At 37.4% G+C, this 23,087-nt stretch overlaps 1 protein-coding gene across 9 annotated transcripts in view; it reads right to left on the bottom strand.

Moving 5' to 3' along the window:
• dock3 (dedicator of cytokinesis 3) overlaps positions 1-23,087 on the bottom strand; it is a 226,945-nt gene that overhangs the window by 27,299 nt on the left and 176,559 nt on the right. For 8 of the 9 annotated variants that reach the window (XR_007932311.1, XM_051910294.1, XM_051910298.1 and 5 more), the window contains 19 exons: positions 22,906-23,031; positions 16,028-16,152; positions 15,417-15,579; positions 14,933-15,039; positions 11,147-11,318; positions 10,948-11,045; positions 10,762-10,845; positions 9,911-10,011; positions 9,699-9,780; positions 8,595-8,765; positions 5,554-5,746; positions 5,108-5,235; positions 4,863-5,009; positions 2,944-3,042; positions 2,764-2,858; positions 2,469-2,544; positions 1,406-1,506; positions 739-797; positions 253-401 (listed from right to left, as the gene is read on the bottom strand). Coding sequence is in view for 8 of the 9 variants with exons in the window: in XM_051910294.1 (XP_051766254.1) it covers positions 253-401; positions 739-797; positions 1,406-1,506; positions 2,469-2,544; positions 2,764-2,858; positions 2,944-3,042; positions 4,863-5,009; positions 5,108-5,235; positions 5,554-5,746; positions 8,595-8,765; positions 9,699-9,780; positions 9,911-10,011; positions 10,762-10,845; positions 10,948-11,045; positions 11,147-11,318; positions 14,933-15,039; positions 15,417-15,579; positions 16,028-16,152; positions 22,906-23,031 (2,276 nt within the window). In the remaining variant the exon portion in view is untranslated. The remainder of the gene's footprint in view (positions 1-252; positions 402-738; positions 798-1,405; positions 1,507-2,468; positions 2,545-2,763; positions 2,859-2,943; positions 3,043-4,862; positions 5,010-5,107; positions 5,236-5,553; positions 5,747-8,594; positions 8,766-9,698; positions 9,781-9,910; positions 10,012-10,761; positions 10,846-10,947; positions 11,046-11,146; positions 11,319-14,932; positions 15,040-15,416; positions 15,580-16,027; positions 16,153-22,905; positions 23,032-23,087) is intronic. The other variant, XM_051910296.1, reaches the window with a different exon arrangement.

The raw sequence follows: 23,087 nt of genomic DNA, 5'->3' as shown, positions 1-23,087 counted from the left end.
TGCATTAGCTTACTTATTTATTTACTCATTCCATTCTATTCATTCATTTATTGTACACTATGTCCATCGTAACAGACATCATAAATAAAATATGATAATAAACATTTAATTTATTTATTATCATTTATGGTTCCATTTAAAGTCAAAATGAACATAGTTGTATTTGTTTGTTTCCTTTGAACATAACTCAGAGTAAGAGAAACAGAAAAATAGCCAAGAAAAGACAGAAAAGCAGATGCAGGTATAATGGACCTGTTTGAAGTTGCCGTTCTTTCTCTGTTCCCAGTCCATCATATCGTGGAAGATGGGGATCATTATATTTCGGACTTCATTTTGAGGTACGAGCGTCACACCCAAAAATGGGCCAATCATTCCTGGTATGAAGTGGATCTTATTCTCACCTGCAGCCAAACCAAGCAAACCGACAACCGTGATTATTCATTAAAAAATAATGTTTAATTTTCACGTGACAAGGTGTTTCTTTAAAGCTGATATAAATCAATTTAACATAATGAATACAGAAATAATTTGTTTGATCTACTCTTTTACATTTGTGGACATAAAACTATGGTGGTTATGGGGGAATTTCTGCAGTGCAGTACCTTCTTCCACCTCTAGAGTTCAGTACTGCTTTTCGGAAGCAAGTGAATGTTTGTGTTTGTGTCTGTGCATGTGCAGAGAAATGCAGGAAAAGAGAATGAAACAGAGTGGAAAGACAGAGAGAATCAAAACACTCACCCAAATTCTGCCACATGCTAAATAGCTCATAAGCCATCATGACCCTCATATCACCATACCTGCAAAAACAACAAAAACAAACTCCTCTAAACCCGTGCAAGATTGTAAGATGACTGAAACAAACAGCATACATTAAATATACAACAGACTTAGAAGAACAGGAGAGCTACATGCTAGGCTGAAGATTACTGACGCATGCCATGCGGCAGACTTCCGTGCATTTCTGCACCTACGGCTTTTTCTTTTTAAGCATTTGACCAATAGCTGAAGGAACCCGTATTTATTAATCATGAGATGCCGATCTCATGGCTAACAACAAAAGGAGGGATAGCTAGACAGAAAAAGATGGAATACAAAGAGATGTAGCATTTACTCTGGATGGATTTAATATGGATTAGCCCTCACTACAACACTCAAATTATTATTATTATTTTTTCATATTTAAATGAGTATTCTTGATTAAATTTTAACTTAAGCTCTACTGACAGCATTTGTGACATGATAACAAAACCACAGATTTTTGTCCTTCGGTTTGTAACAAAGTGACAATGAAAGTCTGTGGAGGGAAAACATTAGAATCTGTATACATTTAGAACCAACAACTTTGATTTCTTTGTAGGGTCTTTAGATCTGAAGGTCATTACAGTGTGTGAATAAGCAGTCTTACTTGTCAAAGACTTTCTTCCGCTTGGCTGGTGTCAGAGTCTCCAGCTGTAAACTGGGCTGGTTGATGAACAACACCACTAGACTGAAGTATGAATTCCACACCTGATGGAAAAAGAAACACATAAACACTTAGTCATGTTACTGTGATGCTTTCTGTGCTGCCAAATTTCTTTAACGTAGATCTTGACAAAGCTTTGAAGGAGCATTAACATAATAGCATTACTATGGATATACACAACTAATTGATTCTTTGGTGGGTGTGTCTTAGCTCAAGCCCCTCCCAGAAAGAAAGCCACACCTTCCATTTATTTTTCATGTCACATTTGCCATTTCTTGGCAAATTTTGGCAAATTTTTCGGAAATTTGGCATGAGGGTGCAGATTTCGCAACGGGTTCAGCTAGTCATGCTTGGATAGAAAGTGACTTGTGAGCTGTTTCATACATCCACACTACTGACAATTAACCTTTTTTGCCATCAAAAAAGGACAAATTGACCTTTTGACATCACCTTAACGCTATCAACTGATATCTCAATATTCAGTAGAATTATTATATGTTAATTAATTACTTGCAAATATTTGATACATATTAACCAGTATATGGTTCGTTTTGGGCACTTTGATGCTAGTTTTAGCATGGCTTTACTGGTCAAACTGATCTACCTGCAACTATTAACTACCTTAACCAGTTTAGTTTGGATTCTGGATTTAAGCTTCTCTACAATGGTCTATGTGCTGTTTCTTTCCAGGGGATATTCAGTGAAAGCCCACACTGACAGACAGGGCCATGTTTTTCTCTGAAAGATAACCTTCATTAATAATTCAGGAGATTTGAACTTTTCCAGTCTCCCTGGTTAGTGGCACCATCTGTCTTGATCAGGGAAGAGAGCTTCATTAGAGTGGATTAGAGAGAGCCAAGAGTGTCCAACAGCAGGACACCATAAAGGCCCATATCAAGCACATTTGTGTACATGTGAATGTGAACTTCAGAAAAAGAGATGTGTGTATTTTTGAAAATCACGCAATGTGCACTGTGTGTGGTTGATGTTCATCACAATCACACACCTTAAAATCAAAGTCAGCATCCGTAAAGCTTTTATGGAGAGCAGGCGACAGATACTGAGTTGTGCTCACAATGATACTGCAAGAAAGAGAAAGGGATAATCAGAAAAAAAAAAATCTTTTTTTTTTTTTTTTACTGATCACAAACCTCTGAAAGGTAGTTTTATTCAAAGCAAAACAATATGTTTAACATTATGTAAAACTGTTCTGGAAGGAAGCAGAAAGGGAAAAAAGGGGAAAAATGGTTCTGGAAGGAAGCAGAAAGGGAAAAAAAGGGGAAAAAATGGTTGATTCTCACTTGCTGGTCAGCAGTCGCATGACGTTCCAGTCACGCGGGAATATACTGAGCTTCATCAGGTTTCTGAACACACAGAAAATCTTCAGCAAGAACTCCTGCAAGAGACGGGATTATATATATGCTGGTTAGAGGAAAACATTTCATTATAAAACATTCATATGCTTGACTTCTGAAATTCACCTTTAGCTCCTCTTTGCTCTGGAAATTGTCTAGCAGGTGTTGAAAGTGAATGTCCGACATTTGACGCAGGAGGGACAACAAGCAGGACACATACTCCCCCTGCCAATCAAAAAGCAGGCAAGTCCTTGTGAGTCAATCAATCTGTTAATTTGGCAATCAAACAGACAATCAAACGCATCCAAAGGGAGCGGGGGAGCAGAATGAATGAGAGACATGAAGACACTGTGGGATGAATTCACTAAACAGTCGCGGCACTTAGTCTCAGCCTCAGATGGCACGCCACAGACCGCCTACAGTCTTTTCACTGAATTTCTGAAGTATTTTGCGGACAAAAATGGAAACGCTTGCTGAAATCACCAGTTCGAATCTGACTAGCTGGCTTCACACAACTTTTTTAATCAGTTGATAAAAATTACTTGTTGGTCAGATGGTCTCTTTCTGTCCAAGTGGGCAGTTCTTGGCCAGAGTAAGCTCCAATGTGGACTAGACTTACTGTTAATCAAAAGTCTGGTAATGTGAGACTAGTGCGTGGTATTTTAGCGCAAATCTCTTTGTCTGATTCACTAACCACCCACAATTCAATGACAGCAGGCACAATATGCGTATTTATATTAGGTCACTGTCGTTCTACATTGGGCAGCCATGCCTGTAAATTCCATGTAAATGACGCTCTTTGTAGAATGTGACGGTTTTATAAATGTCAACACAAGCTTACCTGACGCAGTTGACACTGCAATAGTATCGGCCACAAAATATAGACATTTTTTAGTGATCATGGTAGTGGTAGTGCCTCAAACAATGATTAAATGATTTTAACCAGGCATGTATCCAGATGCAAGATTTATTCGTACATACTTTCGGTATTTTAAATACTTAATTCAGGTGCTAATAAAACTCAGACAATGTTTGCAAATAGGTGATGCTGTCAAAGGGCGCAGTTTATTCTTAGTGAATTCTCCCGCCTGATTAGACCATGCTTTCTTTTAACTACATATAGACAGACATGGTATTATTTTCTGCTGGGTTCTGTTTGTAAGCAATATATGATGAATACATTAACAATTAAACATTAAAAGCAAGCGAGTGTAAATCAAAGGATGCAAACCCATACATCAGAGTATATGTTCTAATAGTTGTGTTCTAATAGTTTACTGTTGATCTTAGTTTTCCCAGCAGGTGTCACAACAGACTAAACATAAGAGACGTGAGAAAAACATGCATGGATGAGTCTCACGAAACCTGTCAAGAAACGTCAGGGTCATACTTCATACCAAAATCCAAAGAAATTAAGTCATTTTGAATGTGTATTTTACAGAAAGAAAGCAACAACCCACCCCATAAAATGCTAAACATATGCTTCATTATCTCGACGCAAAACAACATTTTTAGCTCTTTCTTTTGTTATAGAAATATGACCAGGACATTTCTGTGCAGTTTTCATGAAATTCAGCTGCATGAAGACATGTGTGAGTCAGTGAGTGAGTGTGAGACATAACCAACATATAGCCATGAATGCGAAAGAGAGAGAGAGAGAGAGAGAGAGAGAGAGAGAGAGAGAGAGAGCTTTTAGAACAGACCTTTATATATATATATATATATATATATATATATAAAGGTCTGTCAATTTAAAACATTAATTGGTATGATTAATGTTGGAGATGATGGTAGGACTATTTTCAAAGGTTTAATGTTATTGTTGAAATTAATCTCTCTATGAGGAACACTTATGTGATTTTGCTTTCGGAACTTGACTGTTGCACTCTATGGCAGAAAAGGAGAGTTCCAGAAAGATACTGGGAAAGAAACAGAATATGAAGAAAAGATCTCAGTAGGGATGCTGCCAAGCCGGTGGAGGAGAACAGAGATGAAGGGATGGAGGGAAGGAAGGAAGTAGAATATCAGATTTGTTAGTTACTAACAGTGATCTCAGCCGTGCACTGTGGACAGCGCTGCCCTCTTACCGCCTCCTGAGACTGAGATTTACTCATGATGGCCAACAGCGTCTGCAACAACACATCCAACAAACTCTCCACCATCATCTCTACCTCCTCCTGCACAGAGCTCTCCTGCAAACAGGAAAAGAGAAACATTGTTTACTTGATCAATGTCACCAACAGGATGTTCAAAGTTTTGACGACGTTCACATTGACTTAAGTGTTTGTACCAAAGAGCTGCTCTTAATAATGGAGAAAATGCTGCTCAGGATTCCTGAGCAGATCAGAAGCTCCTTCTGTTGCCGAAGATGCAGATGAATGTGATGGAGAACAACAGGAAGGAGAATTCTCCTTGATTCTATGTAAAGAGACAGAGGGATGTTATTAAAGCAATACACCTGATTAAGATTTCAGACATTAAGATTGTCATAAAACAAGCAAAAATTGCACTTTAAAGGGGTACAACAGCTTGGGACAGAACCATTAAAGCGACAACTTTGCATCTTATCTATCCCTAAAAGTTGCATATTAGTACTTTAGAGTAGTACTGCAATGAACTGCTTTAGGGGTAAATAAGATACAAAGATGTCCCTTTGAGTGTACTGCCCCAGTTGTACCTGATAAAGGTAAAACAAATTAAAAAAAAAAATAATTAGCATATTTCTTTAATAAATACCTGGAAAGGAGAAAAGCCTGCTATCCACCGTTCGAGCAATGGACTGAAGCTTGACCACATCCATGGACTGACCGATGTGGACCGTACTAGGCATGCTACCCAGAGTTCCTCTCACAAACTCTGCCACTTCCTGTACTGTGAACATCTGAAGGAGCTCGTCAAAAATGGCAGGGAAAGAGTTGAGCAGGGCAGCCTGAAGAGATGGGAAAGGACAAGAGAAAGAAAGGTTGAGATTTGCATTTTGGTCATGGTTTGTGTTCCCCTTTCAGATAGCTCAAGATGTGAAGGGACTGTTGGCCAAACACGGGATGGACATCACCTATACAGCAAGAGATGAAGTAACAGTGAGGTTTCGTCAAGACCTCATGGTTACTTTGTAGATTATTGAGTCAGTAAAGTTAAATTTTCAAAAGGAAGATGCCAAACCATCTATGGTGCTATATTAGAGGCCTTTAAACCTCCTGGAGACCCACTGCCCAGGAGAGTTTAGCTCCAACTCTAATCAAACACACCTGAACCAACCATTCCGTCCTTCGGATGAGATGTGAAACTGAGGTCCTGACTCTCTGTGGTCGTTAAAAATCCCAGGATGTCCTTCGAAAAGAGGTGTGTAACCCTGGCATCCTGGCCAAATTTGCCCATTGGCCTCTGTCCATCATGGCCTCCTAATTATCCCCATATACTGATTGGCTTCATCACTCAGTCTCCTCTCCACCAATAAGCTGGTGTGGGGTTGGCATTCTGGAGCAATATGGCTGCCGTCGCATCATCCAGGTGGATGCTGCACATTGGTGGTGGTTGAGGAGATTCCCCCTTCCATATGTAAACACTTTGAGTACCCAGAAAAGCGCTATATAAATGTAAGGAATTATTATAAAAAATTCAAGGTCACTTGAAAATTACAAGCAGGTGGGTTGAAGTAGGTTGGAACTAAACTTTGCAGGACCGTGAGTCTCCAGGAGCAGGGTTGAAGACCGCTATAGAGTCACGGGCACAGCCAAAAATTTCTCAACTAGATTGGCATTGTGATTCATAATTGAGACTTATCTATTCCTTTATTCAAAGCTACCATTACATAAACTTCCACATCTCTTGCTTCTGAGGACTTCCCTTCCCCACTTTGCTCAACATTCCCATGGTGCGATCCATTACAGGCAAGGTGATCTCTGGTCACTGGTTCAATGCCACTGAAGAGGAAAGGTGAATAATTGAGGTGTTTGGAAGGACTGAACTTTGTGCAGAAGAAGACTTGGTGTCAAACACAGCAATCAAAACCAAGAAACACACCAAAGAACCCAGCGGAAGCATTTGTTGTCAGTGTGTTTGGGTTGTTGGTTCATGTTGGGGTCTGGTGTTCTGAAAAGGTACTGAATGGTTGTATGTGACTGTAGTTTTGGGCATTGGGTTGGGTTGTGAGGGAATCTCCGTTCCATTACTGTGGGGCAATTCATCAAGCTGCATCTACTTACAGACAGTGGAGAGGGCCGTGGGGCATTACAGCTCAACGGCTGCAAGCAGTTGCCCTGGATGGCAGTGGCTTGTCCTGTAGTTGGCTGGGGACCCTAGGGGGTACAGTGAGGTTGGGCAGGATTGGGTCAGGATACAGGGCAGGGATGGAAAAAGTCCACAAAGGTACAATATGGGACAATTTAGGAAAAACATTAAGTCAACAAAAAAACAAAAAAAGACTAAATTTTCATCAAAGCATTTGTTCAAGAATTGTTGGTAGGATGGACTGTAATGTGTCCAGATTCTGAGTACAGCCACTTTTCTTTTTCTTTTTTTTTTTATTCTTCGGTTCCTGGTGGATCCATTGATCCACTGATGAATGCTGGAGGCATGAACAATAAAATATGGTGGCAACAGAAAAAGTCATGTGGAAGAAATACAACAAAGGTTTCATTACCTAATAAAGATTTACCTTGTACATAATCTACATAAATTAAAAATGTCAAACATTAATAGAGAAACATTTTCTGTACAAACACTACCAATAATTAAACAAAAGAGACTTATAATAAAGTCCATCTGTCTACAACCCCCAACCCCTATGTATTAAACTTTGGCACATAAACTTTAACACATTGTTTGTCCTAAGGAACTCAATGATACCTCAAGTCATGAGCCTTACTGAGGGGAACTATTACCTGGTGAACAATAAAACATATATAGGGATCAGAATATCATAGTAACTTGGAGGAGGGCTAGTTTGACTTGGGCCAGTAAACACCCTACCTTAGCATCTACCTAGAAATGCTTTTAGCATCAATCTAAAACACCCTCACAACTGCATACAGTAATGTCCTGACAACCACCCACAACTGTACAAGTATCATAGCAGCAAGTACCATTCACACCATATTCAGACAATGTAAAAATAGTGGCTAATGATAGTACAGTTTCACAAAAACTTGTTTGGTGGCATCAGTGTTGGTGTCTCTCTATCGTCATCTTGAGTCCTCTTGTCTCGTATTCTTCAAATCTGATACTTCAGAACATTTTACATCTACTTCAATGAGCAAGCAATCTGAAGCAAGCAGATATCTTCTCAAACATACTCCTGCAGCCTTCAAGAAAAACCTTGTTTCATATGATCACAACTCGTTCTACATGAGAAATGATTTCACATGATTTCCATGAGATGGGCCTGTCTAAACAGCTTAGACGTACATGTTCTTCAGGGCAGAGATAGACAGATGCATAATTCTGATAGAAGACTAAACAAACCCGGGCCTCAAGGAAGCAGCTTTGATCTTGAGTCAACAACCATGGCTTCGGAGATCAGCAACTCGTTACAACTAAACCTTTCCTTTACAAACACATTACACCAACTTGTACTTGTTTGTTTTCAATGCTTAATTCTTTAATTAAACAGAAGTGAGATATAAATTAATAAATTAATTAATATGAAAAAGAGCACAATAACAAAACATTTACCTGTTACATCCCACTTCCGATTTCAAGCTTTTTATTTTTTACACAGTTCTACTTATACACCAGACTTCATGAAATGTGAAATGGTTCTTTTGTTTATATCTGACCTGGGTAAAAATGAGTGTCTCAGAGCTGCGGCTGTCCAGACTGAGGACAAAACGGATGGATTGGAAAAGCTCCTGGATGCTGGCCCTAAATTGGTCCTCCTCCATCCCACAGGTGGCCCGGGAGTAGAGGATCCGTGACTGGACGATGAATTTAAACAAATACTCTAGAGCCTGAAGGAAGATTTACAATTAACGTGTGTACCCTGAATATGTCTGAGCTTCACATTTATGCTATAAAATGTCTTTAAAACATTCCAGTTACAATAAATAGGGACAATTCTTGTACTTGTACCTTGAAGACAAAAGAACAATTAAAAAAAAAAAAAAAAAAATGTAAGAACATTTTTTTTTACATCAAGGGTGGGAAGTACTTAAGAAATTGTACTTAATTACTAAAATATTATTTTGGGGAATTTGTACTTATTTAGAGTGCTAATGAAGCTAAACATTTTTACTTCACATTTACATTAAAAAAAGCTTTACTTTTTACTCATTACAATTTCATTTGTACTGAGCACTACAAATATTATAACCATTGCTAAAGATAAAAAACTCTTTTTTTGAAAAAAACAACATTGACACTGTGATTAAATGGGCTGCTTTTCACACTTTGTGCAACAAAATTACATTAGAAATCTTTCATTGTCTTTCATCAGCCAGTTTTAAAAGCTAGGAAAAAGAGGTTTTACACCTAAATACTTAAGTACAAATAAAAGTGGAAAATTCTCACTTTCACTCAAGTATGTTTCCAGCTAGATACTTTTGATATATTTGACGCAGCACCCACACTTTAACTAAAGTATAATTTCTCTGTACTTTTACAGTGTTTGACATTTTAATATGAGGGTACTGTCAGAACCAAAATGAATCACCAATCAAACCAGCAATGACAATACATCTCAACAAAACCCTATACGGAGTGAATAAGAAATCCCAATAAAATTAGCTTGAGCTAGTTATTTGTAAAGGTCCTTTGAGGAATGCTCTAAAATGTTTTTTTTTTTTTTTTTTTCCTGTTTAAGCTGAATCATGTTTATTTGATTTTATGTGGATTTTTTCTTGACTTCCGTTTGTTTGGTTATACAGCATACTTGGAGGTCTTACCCTCATGGCTTCCTGGATGTGATCTTGTCGTACAACTTCTGCTGACCTGTCCATATACCACTTCAGACATCGAATCAACTCTCTGCATTTGGAATTGAACACTAGTTACACTATATTCAGAAAATATGAAATACCATTTATATTCCATTACTAAGATACGTTTGCTTAAACTATATCTAAACAAAAATATCCTGCGAAATTGATGAGCTCACTTGTAAGCGAGTGCTCCAGCAAAGTGCTTCTGGATGTAGGTATCCATCACAGGCCGGAAGTGATAAAACTTACTGTCCCGGAGCAGATTTATGATGAACACCTGGACAGAGATGGGAAGCAGAGGTCAGGAGGTTACAGATCAGGTCCAAAATTGCATCAGTGTTATTTTAGTATCATTGAGATACTCATATATTTTTATCAATATAGTCACTAATCATTTTTTTTTTTTTTTTTTTTCAGTTAAATTAAACACTGGTTGTCAGATTGAACAATGCAGCTGAATTTGACAGTATGATCACTAAAAAAAGAGATAATATTTTATAAACTTTGCAGAAACTTATCTTATGTGAATTTGGTTTAAATTTACACAGAAATCCCAAACTAGATAAGCTGAAGTCTAAAGCATCACGACAGCATGTTGCAAAATGAATATCAATGCAAAAAGAATGCAGCCTGCATTGGTTCTTTATTCTCCACACAGAAACATGACAGATGTATTCAGGCCAAGAGAGGCTAGAACATCTTGACTCTTTTTACAGGAGTACGAGAAGCTAAAGGCTCTCTGGAGACACCACTATCAAGCAGCTGTGAACGCCTAATAATGCCTGGATCCATGCCAGCTGAAATCTTCCATTTTTCAAAACAGACACACACATACAGCATGGAAACCTGCTGAAAGAGATGAATCGTGTGCATTTAAGGGTGTTCACACATGCAAATACACACTTGTAAAGTAAAAGTGAGCTCTTTTGATGAATGGAAATCGGACATGTTATTACAGCTGTGAATTATTAACATTAGGTAAGCTATGGCGCGGTCTTTAAAATGTAATTAATTAAAGTTTTCTAACCAGTGACTGAAACACCAGGGGTCCATATTTGTCTGTGTTGTCATCCAGAATGGAGAACAGTGTGTCGAGGATGTCTTGAAGAAACTGGAGAAGAAAAACAGAAAATGTGGGTGTAATTTACATTAAGCAGACATTAAAATCTGTCAATAATTATTTTTTTTATTATTATTAAGACAGAGCTCTCACTTTGACTATTTCTTCTCCGCAGACGTGGCGCAATCGCCCCAAAATGTCCATTACACGGTCTGGATGTGCTTTCCACTTCAACAAAGCTAGCAGATCGACTTCAAAAAACAACAAGAAAGTGTTATTACTCTGTGAAGTAGACACAACAACTGATAAACGGAGGGAAAATTGAATATTGTATGAAGTGTTAGTAAGTTACCATTCTGTGTTAGTTTGGTGGAAGAGAGTTGAGTGGATATCCAGATGGTCTCCTTAGTGCTGCGCTGGAATATGAGGCTGGACGGGATGTTTGGGCAGCCGTTGAAGTCATCTTTACAACAGGGCAACCCCAAGTACAGCGCATGGTTACTGAAGGTGGTGTTTTCATCACACTGATCCACATACAGAAAAGAGTTGTATAAGTTAGACATCAATATGCTATGCACTTTCTGTACCATGGTTATTATTGTTAACTAAAAGTATCAAAAACTATTTTCTTTACTTCTTTACTAAATAAAATAAACATTGATAACACTTTATTTTGATAGTCCACTTTAGACATTCTACTAACGATCTAGTAACTTTGCAACTACATGTCATGTATTAAAAAATAATAATGATAAAACCAATATAGACAATGACAAAAACACACAACAAATGTGTTATTGATTGTGTGACTTTAACTTGTCTGATTGCTATTAATTACATATGACTTGACTTTTAAACAGCTTGAATGTTTTAACTCTTGGCAAGTGGATAAAAAATTAAATCCAATTCAAAATGTGCTTACTGTTACATATTAATACAGGTGCTGGTCATATAATTAGAATATCATCAAAAAGTTGATTTATTTCACTAATTTCATTGAAAAAGTAAAACTTGTATATTATATTCATTCATTACACACAGACTGTTTATTTCTTTTAATTTTGATTATTATAACTGACAACTAAGGAAAATCCCAAATTCAGTATCTCAGAAAATTAGAATATTACTTGAGACCAATACAAAGAAAGGATTTTTAGAAATCTTGGCCAACTGAAAAGTATGAACATGAAAAGTATGAGCATGTACAGCACTCAATACTTAGTTGGGGCTCCTTTTGCCTGAATTACTGTAGCAATGCGGCGTGGCATGGAGTCGATCAGTCTGTGGCACTGCTCAGGTGTTATAAGAGCCCAGGTTGCTCTGATAGTGGCCTTCAGCTTTTCTGCATTGTTGGGTCTGGCATATTGCATCTTCCTCTTCACAATACCCCATAGATTTTGGCCAATTAAGAACAGGGATACCATGGTCCTTAAACCAGGTACTGGTAGCTTTGGCACTGTGTGCAGGTGCCAAGTCCTGTTGGAAAATGAAATCTGCATCTCCATAAAGTTGGTCAGCAGCAGGAAGCATGAAGTGCTCTAAAACTTCCTGGTATACGGCTGCGTTGACCTTGGACATCAGAAAACACAGTGGACCAACACCAGCAGATGACATGGCACCCCAAACCATCACTGACTGTGGAAACTTTACACTGGACCTCAAGCAATGTGGATTGTGTGCCTCTCCTCTCTTCCTCCAGACTCTGGGACCCTGATTTCCAAAGGAAATGCAACATTTACTTTCATCAGAGAACATAACTTTGGACCACTCAGCAGCAGTCCAGTCCTTTTTGTCTTTAGCCCAGGCGAGACGCTTCTGTTGTTCAAGAGTGGCTTGACACAAGGAATGCGACAGCTGAAACCCATGTCTTGCATACGTCTGTGCGTAGTGGTTCTTGAAGCACTGACTCCAGCTGCAGTCCACTCTTTGTGAATCTCCCCCACATTTTTGAATGGGTTTTGTTTCACAATCCTCTCCAGGGTGCGGTTATCCATATTGCTTGTACACTTTTTTCTACCACATCTTTTCCTTCCCTTTGCCTCTCTATGTGCTTGGACACAGAGCTCTGTGAACAGCCAGCCTCTTTTGCAATGACCTTTTGTGTCTTGCCCTCCTTGTGCAAGGTGTCAATGGTCGTCTTTTGGACAACTGTCAAGTCAGCAGTCTTCCCCATGATTGTGTAGCCTACAGAACTAGACTGAGAGACCATTTAAAGGCCTTTGCAGGTGTTTTGAGTTAATTAGCTGATTAGAGTGTGGCACCAGGTGTCTTCAATATTGAACCTTTTCACAATATTCTAATTTTCTGAGATACTGAATTTGGGATTTTCCTTAGTTGTCAGTTATAAACATCAAAATTAAAAGAAATAAACATTTGAAATATGTCAGTCTGTGTGTAATGAATGAATATAATATACAAGTTTCACTTTTTCAATGGAATTAGTGAAATAAATCAACTTTTTGATGATATTCTAATTATATGACCAGCACCTGTATATTATTTTAATATTATGTTTAACAATATTTTTAAACAGTAATTATAAAGTACTTGTAAAGGACAAATGCACATAATTTATGATGTAATTGAAGGAAGGCTGTCGATTTAACATTTTAATTTAATTAATTAGTCATGGGAAAAAATTATGTTAAAATGATTAATGCATTTAAAGCACCCGCCCCAGACTTATGTAGGTACATTTATTCTAATTTTACATGTCACACGAAGCAAGGCAACAACTCTGTTCACAATTCTGAGCCTACAAAATCTAGATGGGCAAAAATGCCCCTGTATCAGTTTTTGTCTCATATTTATATCATATGATATAGTTAAGCAATATCACAAGAGTAACGAGCGCAATATCACACGAGTGCTGTTTTTGTCCTGAATAGCACGAGTGCAAATGTGATATTGATTTAATACAACAATTCAATAAATAAGAAGTTAATACTGTTCCATTTTAGACACAGTATTGTCTGCTTTTGCTCAATTTTGCCAACAAAAATATTACCTATAAAGGCAGAGCAGAACTGTCTCCGAGCAACACACAGCAGTGCTTCGATTCTGAATGCAACATTTCTCAACAGCCCTTTCAAAAACAGAGCCATTTACTTCATTCCTGAATGAATCAGCTGTTTGAACGAATCAATCGAATGAATTAATTTGAACAAATCTAATGAATAAATGACTCAATGACTTAGTCATTAAGACATTTACCGCCACCTAATGACGGTAAATGTTCATTAACGGTTTAATTTCATTAAATATATTTCCATATTAATAATATAAAAATAAATCAATCTAAAACTACTTTTTGTAATGTCTATTTGATGCTTTTCTCATTTAACACAATAATGACTTTAAATTATCTTTTGGGGATAATTTCTCAGCCAAATTTGATGTACAATTAATTTGCGATTAATTAGATTAATTAAAGGCAGGGTAGGTGATTTGTTCCAGAAGCATTTTTTTGTTATGCTGGTTAAAAGTCTCTTCACATCCTGATAGCAATCACTACGTTAAGTTGTCTAAATGTGTTTATATGTATATATATATATATATATATATATATATGTATATATATATTATATATATATATATATATATATCATCTGTGGAAGGCGTAGGACCATAAAATGTTCATCCAGTTCCTCCTGAACCAAAACAACAAGCTTATGCTGCGTTCATGCCGTAACTACTGTAATTTGGAAGAGATGGAAAACCGTGACGTTTTACTTAAAGCGGTTTGTGACTCAAATTTATGCGTTTCAATGGCACTATCAACGCCAAAATTAATCTGCAGCAGTCAGGTGGTACAGGTCAGTGCTCTTTGAGTTGTTTATGTTCATTATTATTGAATTGTTACATGCTTTGACAAATGAGGTAGTTCAACGCCGTCTCCAGTCTTGTGATGCTTTGCAAACTCTGCTGTGTAAGTTCATGAGTTTTGAAGGAGGCGTTGGTTTGGAGACACTCTGAAGGGAGGGTGGGATTTAATGCTTTCAGAGCTAGCTTGCTATTGCTAGGTGCTCTAAAAATTGCATACCCTACCTTTAATTGCCACATCGTTTAATTAATTAGATAAAAAAATTTGAATTGCTTAACAGCCCTAGTTTAAAGTAATGGCAGAGACTGTCCTTACCTTGTAGACGTAAAGCTCATGGCTCTCATCTGACAGTGTGGTGCCGTCTTCCCTCATGAGAGGAGTGAACGCAAAGCCAAAAAGCTTCTTTTCTCCTTTGTCCTTTGCTGTGAAAACAATAAAATGGCAATATTGTCTAAAGTACTTGTTAAGTTTTAAGTGCCAGTAATTAAAATTCATTATAATAATGATAAAAAATCATTTCACTTCATGAACTAAGTCAAGGAACCTTGAATTTTGAATATGTTAAGTGTTGCATGCAGCATTTAACCCAACATGTTGAATAATGACTAACCAAACAATATCTCATTCATTTCAAAAATAACTTAATAGAAATGTTAGTTTGGAGAGAAGTTCATATGTAGGCACAATTTTAAATCGGTATTAGTTCATTAATTTTAATAATTTGGGCATAAGATCAAAATGTCAAGAGAAAAATAATTAAATGTGTCAAAAATTATACTGGAGGTGTATAAATCCTTACTTGAACAGTGTCTAAACTCAAAGCGCAGATGGGACCCCCGGAATCGGTCAATGGGGATTGGCAGTTTGATGACCTCACTCCAGCGTGGACTGTTGTTGTGGTAGAGAACGAAAGAGCGGTACTCACTGATGCTGTGTTCTCCTGAGCCCAGACTAATGCACTCCTGATAAAAGATAGAAGAAATGGAAATGGTTTGCTTTTATGTGGCTTTATAGTGTGCATCAAAGTTTGCGACACAAAAATTTATGATGGGCTTATGTAAAATACATCAGAAAATCCCAAACTCATTTACTCCTTTCAAACTGACTTCAAATTTGTTTGGACTAAATGATTCACCACATAAGCTACAGATCACTTGTATGTTTTTCAAAGGGATAATTTGCCCAGAAATGTGTCATTAATTACTCCCTCATGTCGTTCCAAACACGTACTTTCTTGCTTCTTTTTTGTTTTCCAATAATCATGGTGCAATTTCATGGAAAAGAGCAACCAGCACAATTTCTAAACAATTCTCCTTTTATAGATGGATTGGAATTACATGAGGGTGAGTAAATGATGACAGAACTTTAATTGTTGGCAAACTATTCCTTTATTAATGTAGTTTGACTTACTTTGAGGATCTCGCCGTCAGCATAGAGCACATACATGGTGACTTCAATGTTCTTCTGAACACTCTTGCCTCCTCTCTCAAAGTCTCCTCTCTCCAGCGTGAGGTAGAGGTCGTTGCGTATGTCACCTAAAGATCAACAAAAACAACATTGTTAGGTAATGAGTTTTTTGGTTTTTTTTTGCTTAGTGAAACTTGCACTGCACTGTTACAAAAATGTTGTGATTTGTGTTACTTATATTTTTGTTTTGGTGAATTGTTGCAAGAAAAACTCAACAATCATGTGTCACCACTTGGGGCCCAAAAAAGTTCAGACATCCTAGACAAAAATCTAATGATATATTTTCAAGAAATTGTTAGAGATGCACAAATATTTTGGTCACACATTAGTTTGGGGAACACATATTCACTATTAAATATGACTTTAACTAAACTCCTAATTTACTGATTATTAATAGCTAGTTAGGTAGCTGTTATAGTGGTTAAGTTTAGATATGGGGTAGGATTAAGGGATGTAGAATATGGTCATGAATATGGAATGAGGCATTAATATGTGTTTTATAAGTACTAATAAACAGCCAATATGCTAGTAATATGCATGGTAATAAGCAACTAGTTAATAGTGAGAACTGTTCCCCGAACTAAAGTGTTATCATATTTTTTCTTTAGTAAGTTTTTTGTGTTTGAATTTTAAATGCCACTTTTTAGACACCTTTTCAGAATATTATTGTTTGGTAACTTTTTTGTTTTCTAATTTTTGTTTGGTGAAACTACCTGAAGCTGTGGTTATTGTTGTTACTTATATTTTTGCTCTGGTGAATTATTGCAAGAAAAAGTCAATACTCGTGTGTCGCCACATGGGGTTCAAAAACATCCCTTATGATAAATTTTCAAGAAACTGTTAGAGATGCACAAAGATTTTTTTCTTTAGTAAGTTTTTTGTGTGTGTGTGTGTGTGTGTGTTTGAATTCTAATTGGCACTTTTTTCGACACTTTTTCAGAAGATCATTGTTGATCATGCTTGCAGATATTGGATAAGAAACAACATACATCAGTCTACTACGACTAACATAAAAAAAAAAATAAAAAAAAAGTTGGATAGATACAAAAACTGTAAATAGTTTTTTTTTTTAGCATGTTCCTATATCTATGTGTTTTTTGTTCAAGCTTAAAAGAAAATTTAATCTCGGATGGACCCAGCACTCTTAATTTAGCTTCACTTTTAAACCCTTTTACAGACTGTAATAAAAGCTATTGCTACATAAAGGTCAAATCATTTGTCCAGCTAAACTGTAGGAGCAAAACTGCACCCACTGGCTAGAAGAAATATCATCAAACTTGAGATTCAACCTGTCTTTTACACTATCATTCCACATGTGACCTTGGCTTTCAGATGACTCTTTCATTATCAACCTCATTCAATCCATGACACAGCAGCCCACATTCTCTCTGCAGAGCGGCAAGCATCTGAATCATAATACTCAAAATAAACATAGACTCTCTTTGGAATAGTGCTGAGCTCTTACCCGTCTACTCTGGGGAAAAAAAGTTTTAGCTGTTAGTGAAAGAAGTTGTGGGTTTAATTTGATTTCTTCCAATTACAGCTGATGCAATAAAAGAGAATGCGTGCATCTTCTGAGCGCTGCTAGAAACGATCCCTCCTGCTGACACTCACCCTGCAGCGAATACGCAGACAGTTATGAGTGTGGAGATGTATATTTCGGCATATACCTTAAAGAAAAGCTTAAATTTGCTTTGATGCACCAGATATCTTTACTGGGGGCTGATATAGTCAAGGAGAATGATATAAAGCACCTTACGCAATAAAACTCTTGCTCTATTTTGAGTGTAATGTGCATAATGAAAAAGTTTCCTTGACTTTTGCTTGCAAAATGAGAATAACTTGTTCATTCTGAGTAACAAAGAGCGATTTTTGTTTTTGTATTGACCTGTAAGAGAATTAAAATTTAAATTCCACAGTGTTTTAAATTGCTGTTGCTTGTTTGTTTGTTTTATTATAAGTGTCTAGAAATTACATTTGACAACTGCATTTTTTTATATTGCAAATGTTTGTGAAATTGGCCTGTTAACAATGGTTTTCAAAAAATGTTAAAGGGTTATAATTACTAACTAAAGCTGCAAGCAGCGATGAAAGGGCCCTCGCACCCGTGCCACCACCACCTGTTGGCTTTAGGAAAACAGAGCACGGTGGGCAATATGCATTTAAGTATATAAATATAGGAGGACAATGTCAGTCATTTGTATTTGCCACACTTCCTGCTACCAGCTGGTGGCAATATGACTATAACTACATTTTTCATGACGATAATAGCATGCTTTAGCACTCAGCTAAGTGTTGTTAGCATGTTTTAGAATGTTTCTAGAATGTTTAGCACTCAATAGCATATTTTAGTATGTTGCTAGTAGTGAATCACAGTGTTAAACACATCACTTCCTGTTGCCAGTGGCTATTACTATAAGTGGATATTGTCATGTAGATGTGTTCAGGGCATGACTCTTTTCAAACATGTGAAGTTTGGGGCAGATCGGACATTGTGTGCCTGAGTTACAACAACTTCCTGTTTCATGGCGTTAATCGCATACTTTAGCACTTAGTCAAGTGATGCATGATTTAATGTGTTTCTAGCATGTTTGGTACTTAATGGCATATTTAAATGTGTTTCAGTGAATTACAGTGTAAAGCATGCCATTTTCTGTTTTCAACAGGTGGCGCTATGACTAACTGAATATTTGTATGCAGATATCTTCAGGCCAGGACTCTTCTCAAACATAACAGCTTCCTGTTTCATGGTGAAACATCAGACTTTGTCAGGCCGCCACGGACACGCTGTTCAACGAAAACTCAAGATCTTTGCAATTTAACATCGCTAAGGCCTTATGACTAGACTGACGAAATATGATGCTGTTTTGTTAAATTTCTATGAGGAGTTAATCACAGTGTAAAACATGACATTTCCTGTTGCCTGCAGATGGCGCTATGACTGTAACTGAATATTGGCATGTAGATGTGTTCAGGCCAGGACTCTAATAAAACGTGTGAAGTTTGGGCAGATCGGACATTGTATGTCCGAGTTACAACAACTTCCTGTTTCATGGCAAAACATCGAACTTCAGACACGGCCTTCAGTGAAAACTCTAGATCTTCGCAATTTAACGTTGCAAAGGCCTTTAGATTAGACTGACCAAATATGATGTTTATCTGATAAAATCTCTAGGAGGAGTTTGTTAAAATACAACGTCTGGAAATGTCAAAAACTGCAAAAAAATTTGCAGAGAAAATTCTAAATATCTCACTTCCTGTTGGGTTTTCAGATTTTGCATCCAGGGACTTTTGTAGGTATTGATGGGCTGTATTGATATGTCTACCGAATTTCATACTTGTATGTGAAACATAGTGCAAAGGGCGCTTAATTGAAATTTTGTAGGTGGTGCTATCGAGCCATTTTGCCACACCTAATTCTAAAACCCATATCAGACATAAATAAAGAAGAATTGACCAAGCAATTACAATTGTGTCCTCACACCATCGGTGCCCGGGCCCTAAATATCTTTTAAATTTGCATTAAATAAATGAATAAATAAATAAATCCAGTATCAGTATTGGTAAACATATTGACAATATTGGCCTTGATATCATGGTACTTGATATCAGATCGAAAATCGTCCATTCCAAACATTCAGTGTCCCACAACATACTAGTGTTAGTGAATCTAACAAGAAGCAAATCTAGATAAGAAAGCAAATATGGCCACAGCTGCATTTAGAAACAGTTAATGGAATAGACAACACACTGTAAAAGCCTAAATAAAGCTTTGTGTGTTTGTCTGTTTGGCTGACAGTACCCTACAGTTTCACACCCCGATAAAAATGTTATCTGGCAGCAGCAGGCTGACTCCCTGTGAGCACTGGTATTTCATTGGATTGTGTTCCTGTTTAGATGCTTTCTGTTACGGCTACAGCGTTAAGACACTTCTCTCCACTGCTTCAGAGCTATTTTGTGGAATACAAGCCACATAATGCTCTCTATTCAGGCACAAATTGTTTCCAAAAAGGAACAATCCTGGTGCATTCCCAGCTGGAAAGAGGAAAAAATGGCCTGACAGCAGTAGCTAGTGTATAAAGAAGGGAAAGCAGATGCTACGGTTTAGTATCTAGGTATTTGCATGTGCTCACTTTCTGTTTTATGTATATTAAGAGGATGACAAAAGACAGGAACATGGAAACATCAGGTAAACTGACTTTTTTTAAAGGGGTGGTTGATTATGATTTCACTTTTTTAACTTTAGTTACTGTGTAATATTGCAGTTAGAGCATCAATAACATCTGCAAAGTTATGATGCTCAAAGTTCAGTGCAAAGGGAGATATTTTCTTCTAAAGAATTCGCTGTTTAAGTACCACAACAAACTTCTTCCTAAAATGTACATAAACCCTGCCCCTGAGAACATGCAACAAAGGGGGTGAGGCCATGTTAGGATGCTTTAGAGAAGAGGAAGGGTTGTTGTAGTAGAGCGTTGTTACCATTCCGCCATTTTACGCTTCACAAACGAGGGTCAATTCAATGCTGGATTTGCACAGAACATGACGGCACATGCTAGTCAATGAGTTGAATCAACTCCACAGCAACTACATAAATTTATCCACTAACCATTTAGAAACGTCCAGCTACATTCTAAAAGTTGTAATTTCTTCCTGAGTCTTTCCATCAGTGTCCAACTCTGGTTTGAACAATGTAAGGTTGAACACCGTTACTGACAACTGTCATTTTGACTGCGTGAGATTCTCCAGCTTTGTTGCTGTTGAGCAACCGAAGCACGAGCTGTTAAAGCTCCTTTGCATTGAAAGGGACACACCCAAATAGGGGCAAATTTGACAAGCTATAATAAATTATCTGTAGTGTATTTTAAGCTGAAACTTCACAGACACATTCTGGGGACATCAGAGACTTATATTACTTTTACAAGATATTACAACTTGTAAAAGTTGCATTAAAAGAGTCATGCCCCTAAGTTGTATTTTTGGTCTTTTTATGGCTAAAATGAAAATCAAGTGGATGATGCAATCCCAACCCATCACATCTGGCATTGAAAAAGAAATGTACAAATAATTCTTGTTGGACAAACTCATCTCCGGCTTATAGAAACTGTCATGAGAATGAATAATTTTCAAAGCTTGTGGCACCTCAAGTGTCATTAACATTTCATAATGCTAACAGTTCAATATTCCATCTAATTGCTGCCTCCAAGACTTAATATCGTTTGACAGACAGACATTGTTTTTTAGTGCAATGCATCCCAACGCTGGGACCATTTTTTAGAAACCTGCCGAGTTTGATCTTTTAAGGGAATAAAGTCAATGCAGCAATCTGAAATAAGATTACATGGGTTTTTCCCAGACATTGTGGTTCAATAGCATATAAGCCTCTTTCAGAAAAATACGTACCTCAGAAACCTAAGGAGCCATGGCTCTCAGAGGCCTATCGACTTATTGGCGTTTCAAAATGCTGAATTTAAAGAGCACAGCCTTGTCTGTGATTATAATTGAACCACCTCAGGTTGATCGATTTGTGGATGATAAACCAATCATTGAGCTCTTCAGAAGAAGGAGGAAGCATTTAACTCAGAGACAAATGAGAGGGGTCTACAAAAGAAGATGGAGGACCCATCAATCCACCTACCACTGAAGGACTTCTGAGACTACAAGACTGATGTGTGAATTTATGGACGAAGAGAAGAGATATTGTACATGGTTACGCGATTTTGACTGCTGGGGAATTCAGCCAGAGCTCCAATGAATTTTTAAAGAACACACAGTGACATGGTTTTATTAAGAGAGCAACTTAAGAGAAGACCCAAGGCTCCTTCTGAATCACAGGGAAGGGATTTCTTAACTAAACTTTGACGTGGCAAGAGTCCAGCTGGTTTTACAGGCCCTCTGAGGCTCAAAGCAGAAAGCCCGTACAGTCTGTCAAAATGTGGGTCATATACATTTATATAAGCTTGATTCTATGCAGTTAAAAGGCAATGAGGCTGATTATGTGCTGTTATATGCGATTATTGGTCTTGCTAAAGGCCCTTTCACAAGACTCGCTTCAGGGCTTAAGCATCGCTTTGACCTCCACATGAAAAGAATTGCAGATAGAGACACGGGAAGACACAGGGTTTTATGATGTTCCTAGGTAGTGAAAAAGCAAGAAGTGTGCACAGAAAACAGTGAAAACTCTGAGTTTAGAACAGAAAAAACTCTTAGTGATTCATTTGATACAACAGGACAGCAAAATTTACCATTGTTCACCAAATTTTCGCAGACAAAATCCAGTCATTTCAATAGGAATCAATGCAATTTGGAATTTCACGAAAGATTTCTCCATGCAGATTTCGCAATGAGTAGTTGGAATCGCCATGTTTATCAACAGAAAGCTGCTTGGTTTGAAAGTGACTTCTGTGTGAGCTGTGCTTCATACAAAACTACACTATTGACTATAGAAAATGGACCATAAAATTTTGACAATGGACAATGGGATTTTCGCTGATAACAACGCAGTAAAAACCACCCACAACACCCTAGCATTGAGTTATTATTTCATTTGAGTAGTGGGACAATATTAAAATTCTGGCTGATACAGTAAGTCGATTTTAATGCTTTGAACAATAACCGATAAATGGTCAAAATGTAAAAAATAGGGGAAATTAGTATGTCCAAAATATTAACCTATATATACAACTATTATTGTACTCACTTCAGTTATATTTTCTTATTCTAACTTCTACTTATACTCAGACCATGAATACAAAGTCTTGGCGTATCTCTTGGATTCATTCAGTCCTGAACGAAACTGCAATCATGACCTTCATGAGACTTACCTGGCATGATCACATCGGGGAAACCTAGTTTGCGTGTGATGGCCACGCCGCGGTTGAATATCATGGGGTTTTCCCTGCGCACCTGCTCCATGTCACCTCTCAACAGCTGCAGTGAGATGATTAGACCTGCACAAAGGGAAGAGTTCCGAGGAAATGTGAGACGACTTCATGACGACCACTAT

The sequence above is a fragment of the Ctenopharyngodon idella genome, chromosome 10 (assembly GCF_019924925.1).
Source record: "Ctenopharyngodon idella isolate HZGC_01 chromosome 10, HZGC01, whole genome shotgun sequence".
Taxonomy (NCBI): domain Eukaryota; kingdom Metazoa; phylum Chordata; class Actinopteri; order Cypriniformes; family Xenocyprididae; genus Ctenopharyngodon; species Ctenopharyngodon idella.
This window is presented reverse-complemented; position numbering and strand designations above follow the sequence as displayed.